Genomic DNA, 22,189 nt, shown 5'->3' with positions numbered 1-22,189 from the left:
CTGATGCAGGTTGCCATCTCTTGAGGTGAGGGTGTTAACTGAGGCTGCAAGCTAGTTGGGAAGCAGCATGTAAAGTATGATTCGAGTTTGGTCCAAATGATGACCTGTTTGTGCTCTAGGGGCAAGGATGACATCAGATAGTCCTGTCTCGCTCTCTAATCCTGGTGCCTGGGACCCGATGACATGCTCTAAAACAGGCGTCCTCAACTCCCAGGCCGCGGACCAGTACTGGTCCGCAGTCTGTTAGGTACCGGGCCGCACAGCAGGAGGTGAGTGGCAGGCGAGTGAGCGAAGCTTCACCTGCCGCTCCCCGTTGCTCACATGACCACCTGAACCATCTACCCCCCATCCCACCCCCGTGTGTGGAAAAATTGTCTTCCACAAAACCGGTCCCCGGTGCCAAAAAGGTTGGGGACCGCTGCTCTAAAAAGCCCTGGGAATTGATAGACCAGAATGCTGCATGCTTATCGCCCAATGTGAGATGATGAGTAGTCTTCAAGATTTTTTCTCTTTTTGCTTATCAGCCTTTTATAATTTTTCTACATCTTAGTATGCATTGCTTGCATAATATAGGTAAGGTTAAAACAAAGGCAGACATCTATAACACACGCCTACACACACACACGCATATATACACACATCCCTACACACACACACACACACACACACACTCCTAACCACAACACACACACCCATATACACACACCCCTACACAAACACACACCCCCTACACACACACACACTCCTAACCACAGCACACACACCCATATACACACACCCCTACATACACATATACACTCCTAACCACAACACACACCCCCATATACACACACCCCTACACACACACACACACACACACACACACACACACCCTACACACACACACTCCTAAAAAAAACAAAAAAAAAAACAAAGGTAGACAAACAAACAAAATGTAACGAGATGGAAAACACCTGATGTGGTGGACAAGAACCCTGGCCTGAGGATCCGGGCTCAGATCCTGTCCCTTATGTGCTAGGCCAAGTCTTATGAACTCAGACACATCACCCACTGCTGAGCCTCTGCTTCTGCCTCTCTGCAGTGGGGCTGCCTGCCCTACCTGCCCCACAAGTGTATTTGAGGATAAAAATAGAAGAGTAGTGTTCACCTGCCCAGTTCACTTACTCAATTTCAGTTGCCATATTTGAGCCTGAGATCTGGGTGACCTTCCTTGTATTCTGTTATGTGTTTCCTTTCCATTTTTAAACGTGCTTTGAAAAGTGAACACCATAATACAGGTGTAACTGTCAGGTGAGATGTTGTCTGCAATAATTATAACAGTAATAATAGATACCAGGCTTTTTTGGATTTTAGTATATACTTTGGAAGGAAACCAATAACTTTTTTAAGACATGAAAATTTTACGTTGGTCTAAGTTTAAAATACACCTGTTTTAGTATCCCACATTATCATATTGGTTTTTGTTAAACTTCACCTTCCTGGGGGAGTTGGAATAACTTGGGCACCATTTATGTTTTCATCCTTGAACTGGTACTGGTCTGATGACTTTGTGGTGGTACCAGGTCAGCAAAGTGCCTGCATAGGTGGGGAGATGGTAGAGTGGTGGCTGGCTGCAGTCAACACCTCAGGTGGAATGTGACCATGAAGCTGCAGTTGACCAGCTCTTAATGAAACTGATAATTCCAGCTCACCAATTAGAATTGCGCCCAGGAACACTTAAGCTTAACTTTGACTGAGAATCAACTCTTCCTGCCAACTCTACCTCAGGTTGTAAGGGAAAGAATGAGTCCCTATGGGTGATGAGACATATTGTTGTACTCCTTCATCATTTCAGCGGTGGGAAGCCATCCCACACCTGCCACACATGGGGCACCAGACAGATGAGGTTGTGTTGGGTCCTGCTGCAGAGGGGTGACCAGCCGACCTGCCTCCTGCAGCATTCAGTGTACCTGGGTCAAGAGTGTGAAACTCGGTAGAGAGAAACTGTTGAGTCAACCCAGGCATCCCTGCCTTCACAAACAGTGCGGCAAGGTAGTTCAGAACCCAGGCTGTAGAGCTAGACCTCTGGCCCACGTAGCTGCATGATCTTGGACTGCTGGCTTTGTTTCTCTGTAAAGTGGATGGTTATAGAAGCCGCCGTAGAAGGCTGGGATGATGGGCAGGAAGACCTATGTGTAATGTCTGACACAGAAACCTCTCAGGAATATTATTATTATTATTGAATTCTACTGTATATAGCTTTCTTAAATATTGAAGTTTTACTTTTTGCTTTTTAAAAGTAATTTATGTTCCTTACAAGTAAATCAGAAAATACAGAAAAGTGGGGGGAAAAAGGTCACAAATCACATTGCCACCTGAAGCCAATCCTTGTGAGCATTTTGGATCCTCTCCTTCTTACCTGTTTGTATGCATGCGTGTGTGTACATGCACTCTTGTGTGGTAGCTGCTTTTTAGTTAATTTATAGTTGTAATTATACTGTGCAGTATGTTGTATCTGGCATCTTGTTTTTTTCCCTTACATAGTGTGAGATTTTCCTATCAGTGTGTACATTCTTTGGGTTTTCTTATTCTATTAAGGAATATTTAGCGAAAGCATTTACATGACAATTTCATTTCCATATCTAGAAATGTTAAGATCTAAAAATCATTTCCAAAAAATATGATTTCCCAAATGATAGAGGACGAGCAGCTTTGTAGAGAAATGAGTTGAACACGTGTGGTCAATTTTGCCATTGAAGATTTGAGTATTATTTTTAACACAGATATAACAGCCTTTAACCTAGATCATTTTCTTTCTCTCCTCAGGACAATTTTCCTAGTATTACTATTTTCTCAATATGCCAGAAATGTTAAATTTCCTCTCCCAATTTACAAATCTAAGAAAGGATGGACTGCATACAAGTTACAGCTTTTCAAAATGTTCCCTGTGAGTAGTCACCTTTTTTTTTTTTTTTTTTTTTTTGGCAATATTGCCTTTGGTTCATATGTAAAATGTTTATATGAGAAGAGGGGTTTTAAGCAGGTCATCCTGGGGGGACCATGTCTGTGTGATGATATCAGGGTACTAATGACCATCCAAATCACCATGGACCTAAAATTTAAAAGCAGTGGAAGTTTCCAATGCTGGAGTCCTTTTAGCAGTATGTGAGAGGACATTGATTGTCCTTGGAATTGAGGGAGGTCTGACTCCATGTGGCCTTTTCAGGCCCATTATCCATTATTCTTATTTTACTAGCCAGATTCGGACTAAATCACTTCACTACATAAAATTGCTCTCTCTAAATGTGATTCCATTCAAGGAATAGTTTCTAAGCAGATCCCTTATGTATTTTTTCTGCAAAGTACTGATGATGATGGGCTCTGGGGTATGATATTCCGACTGCAGGAAGGCGTCTTTTGCCAACAACCACCACTTCTGTTGGCCTGACAGAGCTTTTTCCTTTGACCACTTCAGATCATCCTGGCCATCCTTGTGTCCTGGCTGCTCTGCTTCATCTTCACAGTAACAGATGTCTTCCCTCCTGATAGCGCGAAGTACGGCTTCTACGCTCGAACTGATGCCAGGCAGGGTGTGCTTCTGGTAGCCCCGTGGTTTAAGGTCCCATACCCATGTAAGTATTCTGGTGGCCAAGAGGGGTCAGGAGCCCGCAAGGGCCCAACCTAGAGGAGTGGGAAGTTGGCAGGAGGCTCTCCAACACGAAAGGCCTTCTTTGTCCCAGAGCATGCCCTGGAAGTCTTACCATTCTGGCCCTTAGAGGATTAGACCGCAGAAAAGGGAGGCAGGAGGCTTTGTCCCTAGAGGGCCATAATTAACACACAGAGACTAACCAGCTCCCTTCTCAGGTATACTGGTTGTTTCTTTTGGTTCCACTAAGGGAAAATCCCAGACATAAAGGTGTCTCTTGCCAGATTTGATCTCTGGTGGCCAGGATTTGAGGGCAGCTGCTTAGAAAGGCAAGTACAGAGCTGCACAGTACCCAAGCCACTGAAATGAACAGACTTGAGTGGGAGGGGCCTGAAGATTAGCAGATGGCTCAAGCATGATGGAGTTTGTATAATCTTTTAATGGGTAGCTATAATTTTTTTTTAATTTGGTCACAGCTGTCAGGTAAACTAATATTCATTCACAAATGGATGGACGATGGATCTTACGTTATAATTTCAGTGTTGGGTAACTCTTGGCCAGGTGGCAGGGATGTACAATCCCCATCTGTGAGGTATCACTTGGATTCATGTGTAGCGTTTTCTAGACCCCAGCCCCAAAAGTGATTGGTGTGAACCCCAGTGATGATTGCATGCTTGTTGTTGTATTGTAAAGAGTCTGTTCCTGGCATTTAAGGTTTTTATTAGAATGGAAACCTGAACTTAGTTGGGTTGTGCCAATTTATGCCCCTGTCCAGCAGTTACATTTTCATATTTTATGACAAGGAGGAAAAACCAAGGATATTAAGACTGGGTTAGAGATAACTGTTCTAAGGACTTCCCTGGAGGTCCAGTGGCTGGGGCTCTTGTGCTTCCATTGCAGGGGGCACGGGTTCAATTCCTGGTCAGGGAACTAAGATCTCACATGCCATGACATGGCCGAAAAAAAAGAAAAGATAACTGTTCTAAGCATGTTAAATGATAAGGATGCTGGCAGTTGTTCCTTCTGGTCTTGACACATTTACAAACACTGTAAAAAGCTTAGTCTTTCTAAAAAACATTCTCATCAGATTATATGGTATAAGTATGTATTTATGTATACACAAATTCATCCCCCCATTCCCCCCCAGTACATGGTTCATAAACATACATGTAATCTGAGATAAAGTGAGTTTAAAAGTCGATTGTTGAGGGAGTCAGGGGAGGCATGGGAGGGCAGGTAGGAGGAAGCCCCCACGGCACATGCGGGGTGGTCCTCGCTGCCTGTGCATGTGGCTCCCAAGATGAGCACAAATAGAAACACAGAGTGGGGTGTCCAGGAGAACCAGCTGTGCGTGTGTTGAAAGACCAGAGAGATTTTGCTCAGGTACCATGGGGCCCATGCACAAGGAGGCATAACTGAGTTGGACAGGACCTTAATGTCATGACAGCAGAGAGTGCTGTCTGGCTCCTCTTGACAACAGCCCTTGACTGCCACCAGCTTCTCTATTGCCAGAGCTCCCCTAGATAAAGAGCTACTTCCAGAGCCAGAGGATGTAGTCTTATGTACTCTCTAATGATTTGGCTTAATCCAGAGACAAGTTTTCATATATCTAGAGCAGTGGTTCTTAGTCTTTAATATGCTAAGAATTACCTGGATTAGTTGTTAAAATACAGATTTCTGGTCCAAAACGTCAACAGTGCCGAGTTGAGAAACCTGCTATAAAGTAACAAAATAAATTAAAGCTTCTAGATAAGAGGAAAGATGAAATAACAGAATTAAATAGAAGGCTGGAAGCCAGCAGGTTTAAAATTTAAATAAATAATCTGAAGGAAAAGGGATCAAAAATTAAGATTACAAATTTTAAATGTTGAAGAAAATGGAATAAATATTTTTAAAATAAGGACTTCAGGCAAAGGGGAAAAAAATAAGAAAGCAGTAAAAAAGTAAAAAGACAGAAAATAAAAGGCAATTTCTGAAAAATAATAAATGGCAAAATGAAACAAAAATCCAACCCCCAAAATCAAGATACTAAAATGAAACCACAGTGCTACATCAGCAAAGGTAACCATATAAAAGGTTATCTAGAAAACACAAAATGTTGCTTGATAAAGAAATCATCTTCATGAGAAGAATCCATTCCAAACCAATCCAGAGACAAGATGTTGACCAAGCCAGTTGCTGGTGGGTCTGCACCTTGAACCCCTGACCACAGGCTGCCTCTGCACCCCCTGGTCAGCTCCCACAGGGTAAAGTGAGCTCCAGGCAGGAAAAGTTCTGTCTACACATATACTCCAGGCATATTCTGCACATCTTACTTTACATGTCATCTTTTTCTTCCCAAACTTGTGGTTGCTCCCATTACCTATGAGACAGAGACCAAACCCCTCCAGGGGGCTGGTCAAGGCCTTCCAAACCTACCTGCCCCATGCTGCACACCCTCCTCTGCTGAGCACTAGCCTATTCCTGCCCAGCTGCATCCATCCACTGATGCTCAGGCTGCTGCCTACCCAGAACGCCCTCTCCACCTGTCTCCTGCTCTCCAGGCCCTTCTTGGATAGGGACTGTGCTACTTCCTGACTTCGTAACTGGTACTCATTGTGACCTGGTTTGGATTGCCTTCATTTGAAGTCTAATCATTGCACTGGTTCCAAGATCTTTTAGTGTTCTGATCCCTCAGTACACTGTTGGCCCCTGCACAAGATAACATTTTATACATTTCTTTTTTCACTGTCCTTTCTATTTAGTAGCTCTATTATAACTAATGGTTCAGGGAAAGAAGGTCTAGGTACTTTACAAAGAAGTCTATTCGTTCTAACAGTGAAGGTTCCTCATGCTATTTTTATTAAATAAGATCAATGGTTTTTGGTATCCAAATAGATATACTTTTAAAGAAAAAAAAACCCTACTAAAAATTAAATCTGGATAGGATACTCAAAATGAAGCTACCTGGGGACTTTGCTTTGCTTTCTTAAAGGAAACTCTTTAATTTTCCATAACATGGTTTACTTAAAAAAAAAAAAGTGCTGGAATTATACTAGAGAAGGGTTATCTATACTTTGTGCCATGCTTTACTGTTGGGATTTAAATTTAGCTGGTGATTTTTCATTTGACGCCACCCCCTGGGCAGGAGCACTATTTTGTATCATGCTTGCACAGCAGGGCTAAAAATCCTCTTCATACAAATTCCTATGCCAACAAAGCAGGCTGGGTTGAACTGTAATTTAACAGACACTGAGTGTGGCTTTGAAGCAAGAAGAGAAGCACCCACCTCTTCCAGCCAAACAATTTCTTCTTTTAAATAAAGCAGATCAATCCTGGTTATGGTTGTCTTCATCCAACTCAGAAACTGTTCCCAGGCATATAGTGCACTAGATGACCTAGGTGTAAAAATAAATAGTTTCCATGAGCTTCAAAAATCTGAGTGGATCTTGTAGAGTCCTCTAACATACTGAAGGACTCAACGTCCTGAAAACTTTTGCCTGCCTCTCTAAGAAAGTTCATGAGGCTTTCATGCTTGTTTTCCTTCCTTAGTTCAATGGGGACTGCCCACCATCTCTGCGGCTGGTGTCATCGGCATGCTCAGTGCGGTCGTTGCCAGTATTATCGAGTCTATCGGGGACTACTACGCCTGTGCAAGGCTGTCCTGTGCCCCACCGCCCCCCATCCATGCAATAAACAGGTGCGTTCCTGAGAAAAAACGAGCTCTTCATCGGGCCCAGCGCCTCATACTTTGCTCTTTGGTTTGGATAACCAAGAGTTTCAACATGAAGTAGCCAAGCACCAGGGCTCTTTATTGGCTGTTTGTTTTGGACAAGTCACTGCCCCCATTTTGCCCTGATTTTCCTCATCCATAATATGGAGCAGAATTCCCACCCTTCTTCCTCATGGTAACAGTTGTATAAGACATTCTCTGTGAGATCACTCCAGACCTTAAACTCACCAAAACAAGTACCAGATACTGCCATTGCTCTGTGCTTGGTTTGGGTCATGGATGTATTGTCCCCTTTGATTTCTTGTTTTCCCAGCTGTTCTATTCACAGTTACAATTCATATATAGAGAGATAGCAGCAGGAATAAATGAAGTCTGTAGAATCTAGAGGTTTATGAGCTGTGGGGTTTATATTCTCGGCACATCTGGTCTTTAGTTTCTGGATGCTGGAGGCAAATTGGGCCCTATGGAAGCTGCAGAGAAGAGAAAATAGCCCAGATCATTCCGCCTTTCCCAGCCAGCTGCCGCCTTTCCAGAAGGGATTGTGTGTGATGAGATCCAAAGGGCTGGTGTCTTAGCACCTCTTGCATTGGTTCTGTTGGGGTTTAGAGTCCTGGTTTTTCTGTTTTTCTCTAATGGAGTTATTGCATATGAGTAAATTACTTATATACTGATTCTTTTAAAAGTTCTAATGTTTACAAAATTACAAAGCATTTCCTTTCTGATAAAACTATATAGTAATAGGAAAGGAATCAAATCAATGGATGACCCATGTTTGTCTTAGATTCCAACAAATGACTTTATATTTCTGGCTAAAATCTTTTAATTTGGAATAATTTTTAAACATTTGTGTCTGATGTGTGGTTCAGAGAGGTACTTCTCAACGTTGAATGAGCATGGAGAATACTGTTAAAATGCAGGTCTTCAGATCTGGGATGGGGCCTGAGAGTCTGCATTGCTAACCCCTCCTGGGGAGTGTGGAGGCTTCAGGTCTGTGGACCCTGCCTTTGGGTCACAACCATTTAGAGTGTATTTCAGAGTATTTCTCCCATGGAATGAATGTTTCTCTTTCCCCCATTCCTTTACGTTTTAGGGGGATTTTCGTGGAGGGTCTCTCCTGTGTTCTCGATGGCATATTTGGTACTGGGAATGGCTCTACTTCATCCAGTCCCAACATTGGAGTTTTGGGAATTACTAAGGTACAAATATTTTTCTAATTAAATGGTTGGGCCTCTAAATGTTGATCCATTTCATTGATTGGTCTGGCCACTGTGAGTTCCAAAAGGATGGCCTCCAATTCCGAGATCATCTTCTTCCCCATCTCTTATTTTTTCATTGATGGGTTTATGGAATGCTGATAGAGGTCTCTTTCGCCTTGACTGACCTGGGTAGGCAGGCACTCTGGTGCTATTCCTTCATACATTCCACAAATTTTTATTAAGCACTGACCCTTTGCTAGGCTACTGTTCTAGGCACTTGGGATACATCAGTGAATAAAAAAGAGAAATATCTCCATCGTCTGTGGAGTTTAGATTCTAGCAGAGGAAGACAAGCAATAAATAGTAAGCATAATAAGTATGACAGAAATATGGGGCAAGGTGGGGGATCAGGAGGGTAAGTGTTAAATCGGGTAGTCAGGCTAAGCCTCGTTGAGAAGATGACTTTGAGCAAAGACCTGATGGAGCTGAAGGAGGGAATTGTGCAGGTACCTGGGGAGGGGCATTCATTCCGGCAGGGCAACCGCCAGTGCAAAGCCTATCATAGGAGCAGGCTGGCACTCTGCAGATCAGCAAGGAGGCTAGTGGGGCAGGAAGCAGAGAGGGAAGTGGGAGTGGGCCTGGTAAGAGCAGATAAGGTTCTTGGGGTAGCTGAGGGCCAGGTCCTGCAGCCCTACAGGCTGCCAGGGGCCGCGTGGAAGAGGGGGCCGCAGGGTGTGACTTGATGTGATTTTTTTTTTTTTTTTTTTAAGAATCACTATGACTGCTATGATGAAAGAAGAATATGGTGGGCGGGAGAGAGGGTAGAAACAGGAGACCAGTTAGGAGATGGTACTAGTTCTAGATGACAAATTATATTACTCATTACAAATAAATCAATCTTACAGTAACACAGTTTTCAAACTGCAGCAGCATCATTCTCTTTCAGATGAAATCGGTTGTGGAGTTAAGTGGCAGCACAAGCCACAGCGAGTCACTCAGATTGAAGCAGTGCCTGGGTCTGAAGTCCTCCCCACTCGTCTCTCCTCCCCACCCCACTCCAAGCACAGACACCACAATCCAGCCTCAGTAAAAAGGAGGCTACTTCTTGGCCTTTCAAATTTACTAGCAAATAAATTTTATATCCCAGTTGCTGTGGGCCAGAGCTTGCTGTTTGCCCAGGGTGTTGAGGAATGCAGCTCGGCCCTGGCCATTGTATGTTGCACAGCTAGACACCGTTAGAACTGGTTCACCACCTAGAGTGGCCTGCATGAGTTAGAGGTCTTCCTCCTGAACTTGAGAACTTGGGGGTGGGCTGGAGCCTTCTAGAACTATTTGACCTCTTTAAAATTAGAAATCCTCCTCCAGCCCTCTGCAAGATTATATAACCAGATAAAAAGAAACCAGATACTTAGTTTGGTTAATTGTAACTGCAAATCCAAGTGAAAGGGAGCAGGGCATGCACTGTGCAAGCCTGACATGCTGGTTGATTTCCTGTAAGTTGGCCAGGCCATCACAGAGCTCAGCCTCAGGTGTGCTGGTGGTGGCCCCACCTGCTGCCTGTTGCTCCTGGCACATGACATGTGAGGGCTGCCTGATGGGCACTTCCTCCAGGATGCCTGGGTCCTATTGCTGCCCATGGTGAGAGCAGATGCTGAGCATACAGAGCTAAGGGAAGGGTCAAATGGGCACCAAATGGGGCATAAGCCACTCACTTTTTAGCCAGTTTGCTGCCATGAGCCTGTAGACATATAACTAATCCAAAATAACAGAGTAGTAAAATTATTATAGATGGAGGGACTCTTGGGGAAACAGTTTAACAAGCCAGCTCCCTTTCTGCACCTTTTTAAAACACATCATCACATAATTTAACCAAGGTCACTGTAGGGAGTAAGTAGTGCTGTCATTAAGGTTCCTTCTAAAACTTGACTGAGATGGTTTGGGGAATAATTATCTTTATTATAATTTTGATAGTGCTAGCTTATTCTGAAAAGGCACCCTGCCTGCATTTTTTAATTGAGCCAATTGATCTTACCTCAGAATCCCTTTGGACCCATTTACCCTAGGCAAAGGCCTTATCCATTTGAGAGCAATATCAGCCCTGGAATTGGTTTCCATTGCCCTGACTCACAAGGGGGTATAATTGAGCCATCTACACAGATGCCTTGGGGTGGGGAAGTAGGACTTGCACCAGAAACTTCTCTGTGGCCTGAGCCATGTGGCTGATGGAAGATTCCTGCCCAGGAAAAAGGAAGCACAAGGTTATAGGCAGTATTCTGCCTCTTGTCTAGCTGAAGGACTTGGGACAGTCATTTTCTGATTAGAACTCAGATCTGAAATCTGACAGTTCTAGATCTAGATCTGTGTTATCTAATATGGTAGTCAGTAGCCACATGTGGCTGGTGGCCACAGGAAAGCACAGATACAGAACGTTTCCATCACTGTATGAAATTCTTCCAGGCACCACTGTCTGGACCATTGTATCAGACTTCCAGAACAAATAGAAAGAGGGTGATATGTGGCTCTTCCAGAGAATCTACCTCCATTTCCTGGCAACTCCACTGTTTGCTATCCTTTATCCAGTTATGGCGTTCCATGTACAGACATGGACATTCTAACTATTTGATCAGAGTTGAGGCTGCCTACCCCATTGTGTGTTCTGAAGTTCTGAGGGTTGAATGGGTTGGATTCCATGTGCAGGACTTCTCTGCTGAGTGTGTTCCAGTGTCTGTCCCACAGAGAAGGGCAGCATGACATGGTAGGGAGGTGGCTGCTTTGGATCCAGCCTTGGTTCCATCACATTCTCCTAAAGTGACCACGGGCAAGAAACGTCACCTCTCTGAGTTTCTATACCCTTGTCTATAAAGACAACTCGCAAGGTTTTGGAATTAATAACTTGATGTAAAACACTTAGCATGTGCTTAAATAAGCAAAATAGAGATACTGTTATATGATATTTAGCCCTAAGTTTATTTCTAGGAAGAGTAAACACCATCTTCCCTGGCTGGACTATCTCTTTGATGGTATCCAGAGGGAGGTCATTTCTCCTCTGCAGCATACCACCCTGTTGAACACTTTGGAAAGTCAGAAATGCAGTGTCGATTTTTCAGTGGCCCTAGGCAAAGCCACAGTTCAGGAAGGAGATCAGAAGGGAGTCTGGGAGGTGATTCCAGGGAGTGGAGAAAGGAGATGTGAAGGCTCCATGTAAGCACCAGCAGGGCAGGGATTTTTAGGGCTGTGTCTCTGGTGTTTGGAACAGAAATGTGTAATAGGCACTCACTTAATGTTTGTTGAACAGAAGAATGGCTAACTTACTGCTTTTTTTGGACAGCGTCTAAGGCAGATCAGCCTTCCTTGCATGGTTTTCATAAAAGATTTATTGTTTCAGGCATCCCTAGGGCCAGCTCAGCCCTCCCCCCTGCACACCTAACTGGCCTGACCCTGCTGGGAGGTGGATCCTTCTGTCTGGTTGCTCTTTCTCTTAACTCATGCCTCAAGACCATCTCCAGGGAACCCTCCCCAACTTTTCAGAGTTTTCTCTTCCCACTGGACTCCCACGCAACATAACAATTGCAACAGTACAATTATTTTATCATAAGCTTGTGACTTACTCATCTTTGTATCCACCACCGCCCCCCATCCCAGTTTCCCAAGTGCTGGTCACGTAGTAGGTCCTTGAAAATGCTGAAAAACAAGCTATTTGTAAATGAAAGCCTTCCTAATCATGTATTACAGCCAAGTGTAAGTCACTTTTGCTCCGTTTGCCAGTTTGCATGACCTTTTCACCGCTCCCCTGAACATAGTGGTGGTATAATGGGAGGAACTGTAAATTGGAGTAACGGACGCTAGGCTCCAGTGTCAGCTGTGACTGATTCTAGCTGGACAGCTCAGTAAAAGATTCAATTCTTATTCTGAAATTGACCTTTGGGCACATTGAGAAGCTGTTGGAAGGTCCAGCCCAGCATCATCCAGTAGAACAGTGCAATAGTGGAAATGTTCTGTACCTGCACTATCCCCTGTGGGAGCCCCCAGCCACACATGCCTACTGAGCACTTGAAATGTGACTAGTACAACTGACGGACTGACTTATACATTTCATTTCATTTTAGTTACTTAAAATTTAAGTAGCCATCTTCTATTCACTGTAAGTCATACATAAAGCCCTGTGGACACTATTCCGTTTCTGGAACCTCTTTTATCCAGTTTACGTCCTCAGGATGTTTTCCTGGGAGAGGCAGCACAGAGTAGGGGCCAACAGTGTAGGATTCTTGAGCCCAGTGCTAGCTCCATCTCTCGCTACCTGGGTGACAGTGGACTAGATGAACGCTTCTAGAAGGCAGAGATCAAGCTTAACCAATAAAGTTGGGACCACATGGGAAATGCTTTACATGGTGCTGCAGAAGTCCAGAGTTGGGGAAGCCAAGCCTTGGAATCAAAGAAGGCTTTGCAGAAGAGGTAGCATTGGGGTTGTATTTTGAAGGATGTGTCTGAGAACTGGCCAGAAGGGGGATGAGAACCCGAAGACTTAGGCAGGGGACTGACCTCCCAAGTCACGATGTTAAAGAGGTCACTCCATCATAGTGGAGAGGACATGTGGGCAGAGGAAAGGCCAGAGGCAGCAATTTCAGGTGGGAGGCTGTCAAATAACCTAATGCTTCCCAGGTGCTGTTCAGACTATTTTATATTGCATCTCATTTAATCCTCAAAGCAGAAGCACACCGTTCATTGTTACAGAGATGAGGATCCTGCCACCCAGGGAGGCTAATGCCTGTCTCATAGTTAGAGGTGGAGCAGAGACAGGAGCCAGGCAGCTCCTGCACTCTTTGGTCTCCAGGCTGTGCCACCTCTAATGAGTAATACACCAGGAGGAAAAGTAGTTCCAGAAATGTTTGGGGGTTTTGTCTGATTTGCCAGAACCCAGAAGAGAAGCAGGGGCCAAGTGAAGTTTTTGCATTTGAGACACTAGAAGATCATCCTGGCCAGTGACTGTGGGCATTAGAAACCCAGGACCAGAGCGCAGGAGCAGGTGCACACTGAGGTGACATTGCCCAGGGCTCGGAGACGCAAAGGCTGAGCCCCAGGATCCCCGTAGTCAAGGAGAGCAGAACAGTCAGCTTCTGGCAAGAACCGGATGGGATGGGAACAAGGAAAGGTGGTGGTAATCTTTTTACTCTAGTTGTGTTTATAGTAATATTTATGTGTTTAGAGTATTGAGATCAATCCTCATTGTGAAATGAGACTGAACCCTCTTAACTAAAAGTTTTAAGAGTAATCCAGATTTTGTCTGTGGGTTTTGTCACATTTTCCCGCGGGGCCTGAGTACTTGTGTGTGCTGCTGGAGGGCCTCAAGGTTAACGCCTGTCTCTGCCCTCTGTGTGTCCCACAGGTTGGCAGTCGTCGGGTGATACAGTACGGTGCGGCACTCATGCTGGCGTTAGGCATGATTGGAAAGTTCAGTGCCCTCTTCGCCTCGCTCCCGGATCCTGTGCTTGGCGCCCTCTTCTGTACTCTCTTTGGTAAAATTCCATTTCCTTGATAGCCGGCTTCCTTCTCAGGCTCCTTTTCTTTCTTCACATTTGCTAAGGAATCCCTTCAGTGAGATTGAAGGTAACGATAAATTTCTTTTTTAAAATACAAAAGGATATACCTTAAAAACATATAAACAATATATCACTTTCTGAGTTGAGTTGATGTTAAAGGTAGAATAATTGAGCTAGGAAAAATCAAATTAAATTTTATTCCCTCTAGTTGCCATTTCTAATTGATTTAAACTCAGATATCTTCCCTTCTGGGCCATTTAAAACTGACCATTTTTACGATGGGACTCGATTTGATCTCTGTGCCATTCAGCTATAGTAATCAGGGACTTGATATTTGGGTGCATTTCCCAATGTAATTGAAATTGTTTGAATCAAGTTTTTGAGGGAGAGCCAATGTCCTTAGTTTTTTGCCTGGTCTAAAAAAAGCATAGTGTGATGTTTATGCCCCTTATTTAGGCCCAAATAATGCCTAGGCCGAGGGTCATTTGGATCAGAGACCCAGGTGGTCACATTTTGGTCCCTGTCCTGTCACTACACAGTCTCCCAACCTGTTTCTGATGGGACCAAGAAAGGACATTGTAGGGAGTCTGTCTTCAACAGTGTATCTGTCATGCATGCCATAGGTGAGATAATGGAACTTGTGGTCTAATGTTTTTCTCTCCAGGAATGATCACAGCTGTTGGACTTTCTAACCTGCAGTTCATCGATTTAAATTCTTCCCGGAACCTCTTTGTGCTTGGATTTTCAATCTTCTTTGGGCTTGTCCTTCCAAGTTACCTCAGACAGAACCCTCTCGTCACAGGTAGGGAAAACAGGCCTTGAATCTTGTGGGGAAGTTAGAACCACAGCCAGCACTTCACAAACAGCTCATCACCAGTTGGAGGGTACTTTAGAACTTCAGGAATCATTTTGTTGAATGTTCATCTATGTTTTTCATTTAAATCCCACTTGGCTGAAGCTTATCTGGAAGCCCTTTGCACTCCTAACCACCTGTTTTCCATAGCAGGTGAACCATTTTACATTCCCACCAGGTATGTGGGACACAGTGATTTCTATTTCTCCATATTCTCACCAAACATGTTATTTTTCTGTTGAGGATCATTATATTTTTAAATATAGAAAGTGTGTGAACTTCTGTCTTAATTTATCTCATTCATGTGATAACATCTTTAGAAATAAAGTTGCTCCTAATTAAAAGAAGCTAAGCACTAATTAGTAACCCAGAATTCTGAAGCCCTTCGTTTGATTGCTGACCCCACAAATATTTTTGTTGTCTTGTTATTCACTTTGTAAAATTTTCAGCCTTACAACAACCATCTTTTATATTGATTTTTTTTTTAATCTGCAAACACCACCACCCTCCACCCCCAAAGTCTTCATAGTTCATTACAGGTTGAACTTCACTGTATTAGATTTATCATCTGTGAACCATTGTTAGGAATTTTCCTTATGGAGATAACTTTTGATTATTGTTGAAAGCATTCATAGTAGTTTAACATGTTACTGGCAAAAATTTATCTACACATGCATAGCAGAAATTTACACTTTTATGCACTGTATTGACGGACTGGCAATTAGTGTCCACCCCAGTGTTCCTTTCTAAGTCAAGAGCAGGCCTATTCTGGCTGGCAGTGACCAGTTGCTATGTCATTTTCAGGGATAACAGGAATCGATCAAGTGTTGAATGTTCTTCTCACAACTGCTATGTTTGTAGGAGGCTGTGTGGCTTTTATTTTGGATAACACCATCCCAGGTATGTGGTATATATCAAACATGCTTATTACATATGTGACTTACTTTTTTTGACAAATAAATATGGGAAGCAGGAAGAGTGAATCAGTTCAAAGCAATCACTGGTTAAAACTGTCTTTTCTAAAGTGGTTAAGATGACACTTTCAGCCACCTTTCATGAATCACTTTTTTGCTAATAAACTTAGTTTTTTTTTTTTCCTTCTTGCTGAATTACATTTAAGAAAAAGCAGGTGAATTCCTTGCATATGGTGAAGTGGCAGCGGGATGCCTTAAGCATGCTCCAGCTGCCTGCCCTTCTGCTCAACCTTGCCTGGAGCTCTGCAGTTTGGCTTTCATTGACTTGTTCACACACTCCTGAGCCAGCTGCTACCAGTGGGCAGCACTTCTTGTGGAGCCTGTCCTTTAAATGAGTCATTGCAGAGGCAGGCCACTGCCAGGACCAGTGCCTGAGAGATGTAGGGAGGCAGCTCTCTCTCCAACACCCATAGCCCTTGTTTCACAGCTGGTGCGTTCTATGCCAAGTGCTGGGTGATGGACTAGGATGTGATGTCGGCCCTGCCTTGTGGCCTTCCCAGCTTCCTAGAGGAGGCTGCTTTGTATCGTTGTAAAGTGCTGCCATGGACGCACTGGTAGATTCATCCGCTGTCAAGGAAGGATGATGTTTATTCTGGAGCTTGAAGGTTTTATTGAGATTTTGCCCGTAACCTACCTCCAAAAAGCCTCAATCAAGAAGAGGTTACTAGGGGCACGAGAGGTGAACACATCTGGCAGAAGGAATCACACACATGAATAGGTGGAAGGTGTTCGATTTGTGGGAGGCCAGTAACATCCTCTTTCTCTCCTAAGTCAGCACTAAGTGAGAGAGAGACAAAGGAGTCAGGCAGATGGAAATTAAAGTCAATTTTATTACTGAAATGCCCATGGGAGAGCATAGCTTATATGTGAGAGGTTCCTAAGCCCTGCACCATAGAGTCAAGCTCAACACCCAGGCTCAGGCAGAGAAGTACATTGTTAGGGCTCCCATGTAGCTAAAAGCAGGTGCCAGTGCTCCTCTCTGCACTGGAAAGATTTTTGAAAAGGAATCCACGAGTTGCTGAACCCTGTAGGTCCAGATCTTTCTCCCTGACTCATCTGTCAGGGTACAGAATTGCCAGGAGTGTTATGCCAGTGGCAATTCATCCTCACAGGAGCACAACAAGTGGGGAATATGTGACAAATGCACCCCCCACCCACTGAAATGGAGCAAAACAGTATAAAAAGTGATATGTCTGGATGAGTGGTGGGTGGGTGTGCAATGACCAAGTGGTGAAGGCATTGTGAGATGTAATAATGACTCTGGGCCCCATTTTGCAAGATCAGATCGGCGTTTTAGAGAGAAGTGGTTCTTTTGAGGGATTAGTGATTCTTAGATTTCTGGATTGGGCATCAACTACTCCTCAAAGTGTTCTTTGTGTCATCCCATTCCTTTCAATCTATGAGACAGCAGCAGTGGAGAATCTCAATTCTTGGTAGAACTATTTAACTAAACATTCCATTGTTCTGTTTTTGTTTTGTTGTGTGTGTGTGTTCCACAGGTACTCCAGAGGAAAGGGGAATCAGGAAATGGAAGAAGGGCGTGGGCAAAGGGAGCAAGTCTCTTGATGGCATGGAATCCTACGACTTGCCATTTGGCATGAACATTATTAAAAAATACAGATGTTTCAGCTACTTACCCATCAGCCCAACCTTTGCAGGTTACACATGGAAAGGCCTCAGGAAGAGCACTAACAGCCGGAGTTCAGATGAAGACTCGCAGGCCACAGTATAGCCGTAGCTCGCCCTGTGGCCCAGCCGCAGTGAGGCATGAACCTGTAGTTCCTTGCTGAGTAACAAGCAGTAACATATATGTTTGTAGATCTGCATTTACATTGTCCACCCCAGAGCTAAGACAGATTACAAGTAGCTTTTTTGTTGTGGGTTGTGATCCTGTCTAATATGGTGTCTCACCTATCTTTTTATTTAAGCCCTTGACCCTTTGCCCTTGAGAGCATCCATTGCTGGCCATGGTCACTGAATTTGAAGTTCCTGTCCTCCCGTGGGAGTGGATGCTTAAAGCCCACAGCGATTCCTTGTTTTCAGTCCCCTTCTAATACCCTGTGCTAGCTTTCTTACAGGCCACCTCCAGGGTCCAGGGGCTTTCTGTGCTTGGAAGCACCAGGACCTTCACCTGCAAAGACCTCCTCTGGTCAAGGGACACCAGTATCCTTGCATTGTCAAATGAGATTCTGTGTTCCCTGATACTCCTGTAGGAGGTGGCTGCTGGCCAGTTGAAAACAGTGACATGCTTACCCTATCCCCAAATCTGTGCATAGGTAAAGTCTGTACAGATATAATTAGAATGGAAATTGGGGGATTGGACGGGAAGGGAAGGTACCTTGAAATCAGTATCTGATTCTCAACTACACTTTCTTGGTGCCACCCTGGCCCAAGCTGGGCCAGCACATCTCATATTGGCCTCTTTTTGTTTACTAGTAGCTGAGACACTCTAGCTGGCATTTCTCACTCCTGGCTGGTGTGACGGGTATAGAGTGCCCATGAGGGCACCAAGCAGGTGTTTATGGGAGTCTTGGTTCTGCTGACATGTGGATGTCAGTTATTGTTGTGTGTATCTATTATTACAAGATTTTATTCCTATTTAATGTTATTGACTATAGATTTTTGAAATCAGTGTTTTTCCATGTGACCCTCTTACCTTACATCCCTATTACTTGTTCCTCACCTCCTATCCCCCATTAAGAAAGGAACCAGCATTTGTAAAGCTGTAGACACCGTCAGGGAAGCTTGTTGTCCTGGCTCTTAAAGGCCAGTAACCATTATTGCGGTTGTGTTTTGTATTGCTTGATACCATGAAAGTGTAAATACATAATGCTTAATCTATTTATCAAAACTGACTACTGGACCAGAGCCCAGAAACCATGGGTTAAGTTATAGTGAATTTGTTTTGTGAAGAAGGGAAGCTGGGGCAGGTGACAAACAGCCGCCATATTGAATGGTGCGGCCTCCTGGTAAATTAATCACTGCAGTTGTGTTGCCATTCATATCTGGCAGTTAAGGCTTAAGGAGACTTTCTGTGAGTTGCCATGTTGAATGTCCACTGGATTTTGATTTTGCAGAGGGGAAGATTAGATCCCCTGGCCAAATGCTGCCTTTCCTGTTTAAGTTATTGCTGAAGGTAGTAAGAAGAGCAGCTGGCAGGCCCCCTCTGTTGAATTCTAATTAATAATATTAAATTGTTTCTGATAAAAATGACTTTTATTGAATTTGGCTTTAAATTTGCAATCAAAGAAAAATCCTGAGTGACCTCGTTTCTTGAGGTAGTGCTTCTTAAGTATTTACCTGGTTGTTTACCAGGCAGTGAGCACATGGCGAACTTCCTGCGCCCGCAACTGGTTCAGCTTACCACTCTGGGACGTCTTTGGCAGCATTATTGTGTCACTACAGCCTCCTTGATTCCTGTAAAGTTTGGGGCTTTAAGGCCTATTCTGGCAAGAACACTTCAGAGCCACTGCATTGTTTTGCCAAGACCTTCTTGCAGATTAAGTAAAGAACTTAGATTCTAAATTTAAATTTGTATGGTATGTTTTTTTGAAGTGTATTTGGTGCATATTTACTTTAGAAGCACACTGGTTAAATGATTTTCATCCGTTTGACTTGGTAAGCCCTCGAGGCTGACAGCCCTAGTTGTCCCCTTAGTTGCTTAGTTCCTTCTATTTGTATTTTGCTCAGCATCTCCAATTTCTCTCCTCTGAACAATGGGGAAAATTGTAAAACATCCCAGAGATTGCAGTATTCGAGCTCTCTAGATGAGCAGAAGGACCAAATATCCAAATGAAAGCCTCTGAACCATTGGTAATTCAGGAACAAGTTCCTTTCAGCTTAACTTGACCCAGGAATCTTCCCTCCCAGTGGGTAACACTCAGGGCATGTGCTTCAGATGTCTAGGAATCCTCTCCCTTCTGAAAACTCTCCTGGGCTGGGCTTATTGAGAGGTTTCAGATCTGCTGGTCTGGGGCGATATTTTCCATAAGCCTTCAAATGTGCAAAGAAGCCCTGTGCCCACACCTCCTATTGGAAAAAGAGGGTTTTTGCCTTTCTTGTTCCATTGGGGCCAACTTAGATTCTCTGTCCAAGGTGGGGGAAGGGGACAGGAGATTAGGAAGTCTGTCCTCTGGCTAGCAGATATGCTACAGAATGAGTCTGTAGTTGAAAGAAAAATATATTCATCTGCTTCTTGTGTTTAAGCACACACCTGAAGGGGAGGTTTGGGGGGACACAGTGGCCATGCACGGTCTGTGCCTGTGCACCTCCCACTTGCATTGCTGGGGCCACATACCCACTATGCTTTGGCCAATAGAATGTTTTAGGATATTTTGGATGTGAATGTCCTTGGGCAGGGCATTCACCCTCCAATTCCCACATGAACACCTACCCACCGTTTTCACATTTACATTGGTGATCCTGATGTGGAAAGTAGAAACTTATAAATGGGACAGTAGATGCTGCAATATCACTGTGGTGGCAAGGGCGAACCCACCACTGGTTTTGATAAAATATCTAAATGGTTCACAATGGGAAGTGGCTCCAGTCTTTGTAGGCGATTTCCATTCTCATTCTCACTAGGGAATTAAACATAGATTCATTGATACAGAATCTTTCTTAAGATGATTTCAAATGTTAGATTGTAGTAAGTTTCTTGTGATTGATCAAGGCAAGGGAAGTGGCTTAACCATGGGTCCTGATGGTTTCCCGTTTTCATGGTAACAGATTCACACACAGGATTTGCTTCATACTGTAGAATACTGACTTTCATGATGACAACCTGGTTTATGCATGAATATTACAGTATTTCCATATAGTAAAATAACATTTCTACCCAGGATAATAGTCACAGTTTTCCAGGGAGGGAATGATAATTTTCATGACAATGTCATGTGATGATAGAATTTCTCCATTGATGAATCTTTCGTATGTGTGTATACTTTATTTACCCATGCATATATTTTATGACCATGAGCTAAGTTGTTATTTCTTTAATTCATGTCTCTGCTGAAATATTGGTACTAGCAACTTAGACTTGAAGTTGGCAACTATAATCTTCCATAATATCGATGCCACAAAAGTGGTCAGGCCAGATAGGAGACGAACAAGGAGCTGTGGCGGAAGCCTCATCAGAACCTGTCTGGCGCAAAGAAAGGCAGCATCCTGCACACTCACCCCCACGGCTTGGGGTGGATGCTCAGCTGCAGGCAGCAGACCTGGCATGACTGTTGCTGCCCCCTGGTGTGCTCACCCAGCTGTGTCCCCTGGACATGGTGGCAGCCTGAGCTCTCACAGGGCCCAGGGAGCCACTGTTGGCTTTAGGGAAACACCTGGGGCCTCACATGCCATGCGTGTTGTGCTCTGTCCCCTTATGATTTTGACACAGAGAATAGGATCTCCCCCACCCTCCACCCCTCCCGCAGTCACAACTGGAGTAGTGCAAGAAGATTGCCCGTTTTTGCCCGCGTTCAGCATCTGCCCATGGACCTGTGAAGCACATTAGCGCAGAGGATCCCTTTTCAGCAGCCTCCACACATTCCTGTCCTTTTAGTCTGTTCTTGACTGTGCCTCGTCTTCACTCTACACTAGTAACATCCAGCCTCCTTAGAATTGCTCGGTGTGTTTCCCAACACTTAGGACACCCTTCCCAGTGGTGCCGTCTTACTGACAGTCAAGTTAATACCCTTTTTGTTCGTTCGTAACAACCTTTGTTTGACATGTTAATAAATTTCTGACTGTTCTTAAAACAGTGGGGATGCCTATATTTTCCTTAAGTTTTTGTGACTGACTTTGGCTATATACCTTTCTGGGATTTTTGTTTGTTTTTTATTTTGCATACTGAGGGTATTTGGGGTGGGGTTGTTTTTTGAGATGTCTAATTATTTTATGGAGTTTTTAAAAAGAATTTTCATATTGTTTTTCTAACATGGCTTCATTAAACGTTTAAGTATTTTAAAAATATGTAATATTTGGACCAGATGTTGTGAATAATAGTAGAGATAAAGCTATTTTATTCTGTATTTTTAAAACTGTTCCGTACAAATAAAAGCTCTCCTGGACACAGTTCTGCTGTTCACATACCTTCTTTGGCTGGTCTTTAAAGAAACCTGTCATTATTTAAAAGTCATCACTTAGGGGAGGAAACTTGACTAGTAAAAAGTTTAGTTCATCAAGTTCACCTTTGTTAGATACATTGAAGACTCAAAGGAGGAAAGCAGTTGTTGAAGTATCATTGGCCCCCACAGCTAGAGAACCACGGTGGGCTCCTTGGGAGGATGCCCAAGGGGGA

At 43.8% G+C, this 22,189-nt stretch overlaps 1 protein-coding gene across 9 annotated transcripts in view; it reads left to right on the top strand.

The window, feature by feature from the left end:
* SLC23A2 (solute carrier family 23 member 2) overlaps positions 1-21,963 on the top strand; it is a 149,298-nt gene extending 127,335 nt beyond the window's left edge. For all 9 annotated transcript variants that reach the window (XM_060123219.1, XM_060123220.1, XM_060123221.1 and 6 more), the window contains 8 exons: positions 2,806-2,926; positions 3,455-3,611; positions 7,157-7,304; positions 8,428-8,533; positions 13,917-14,046; positions 14,735-14,872; positions 15,728-15,823; positions 17,397-21,963. In XM_060123219.1, coding sequence (XP_059979202.1) covers positions 2,806-2,926; positions 3,455-3,611; positions 7,157-7,304; positions 8,428-8,533; positions 13,917-14,046; positions 14,735-14,872; positions 15,728-15,823; positions 17,397-17,629 — 1,129 coding nt within the window. In that variant the 3' untranslated portion in view covers positions 17,630-21,963. The remainder of the gene's footprint in view (positions 1-2,805; positions 2,927-3,454; positions 3,612-7,156; positions 7,305-8,427; positions 8,534-13,916; positions 14,047-14,734; positions 14,873-15,727; positions 15,824-17,396) is intronic.
* The last annotated feature ends 226 nt before the right edge of the window (positions 21,964-22,189 follow it).

Source organism: Lagenorhynchus albirostris, chromosome 15 (assembly GCF_949774975.1).
Source record: "Lagenorhynchus albirostris chromosome 15, mLagAlb1.1, whole genome shotgun sequence".
NCBI classification, from domain to species: Eukaryota; Metazoa; Chordata; class Mammalia; order Artiodactyla; family Delphinidae; genus Lagenorhynchus; species Lagenorhynchus albirostris.
This window is presented reverse-complemented; position numbering and strand designations above follow the sequence as displayed.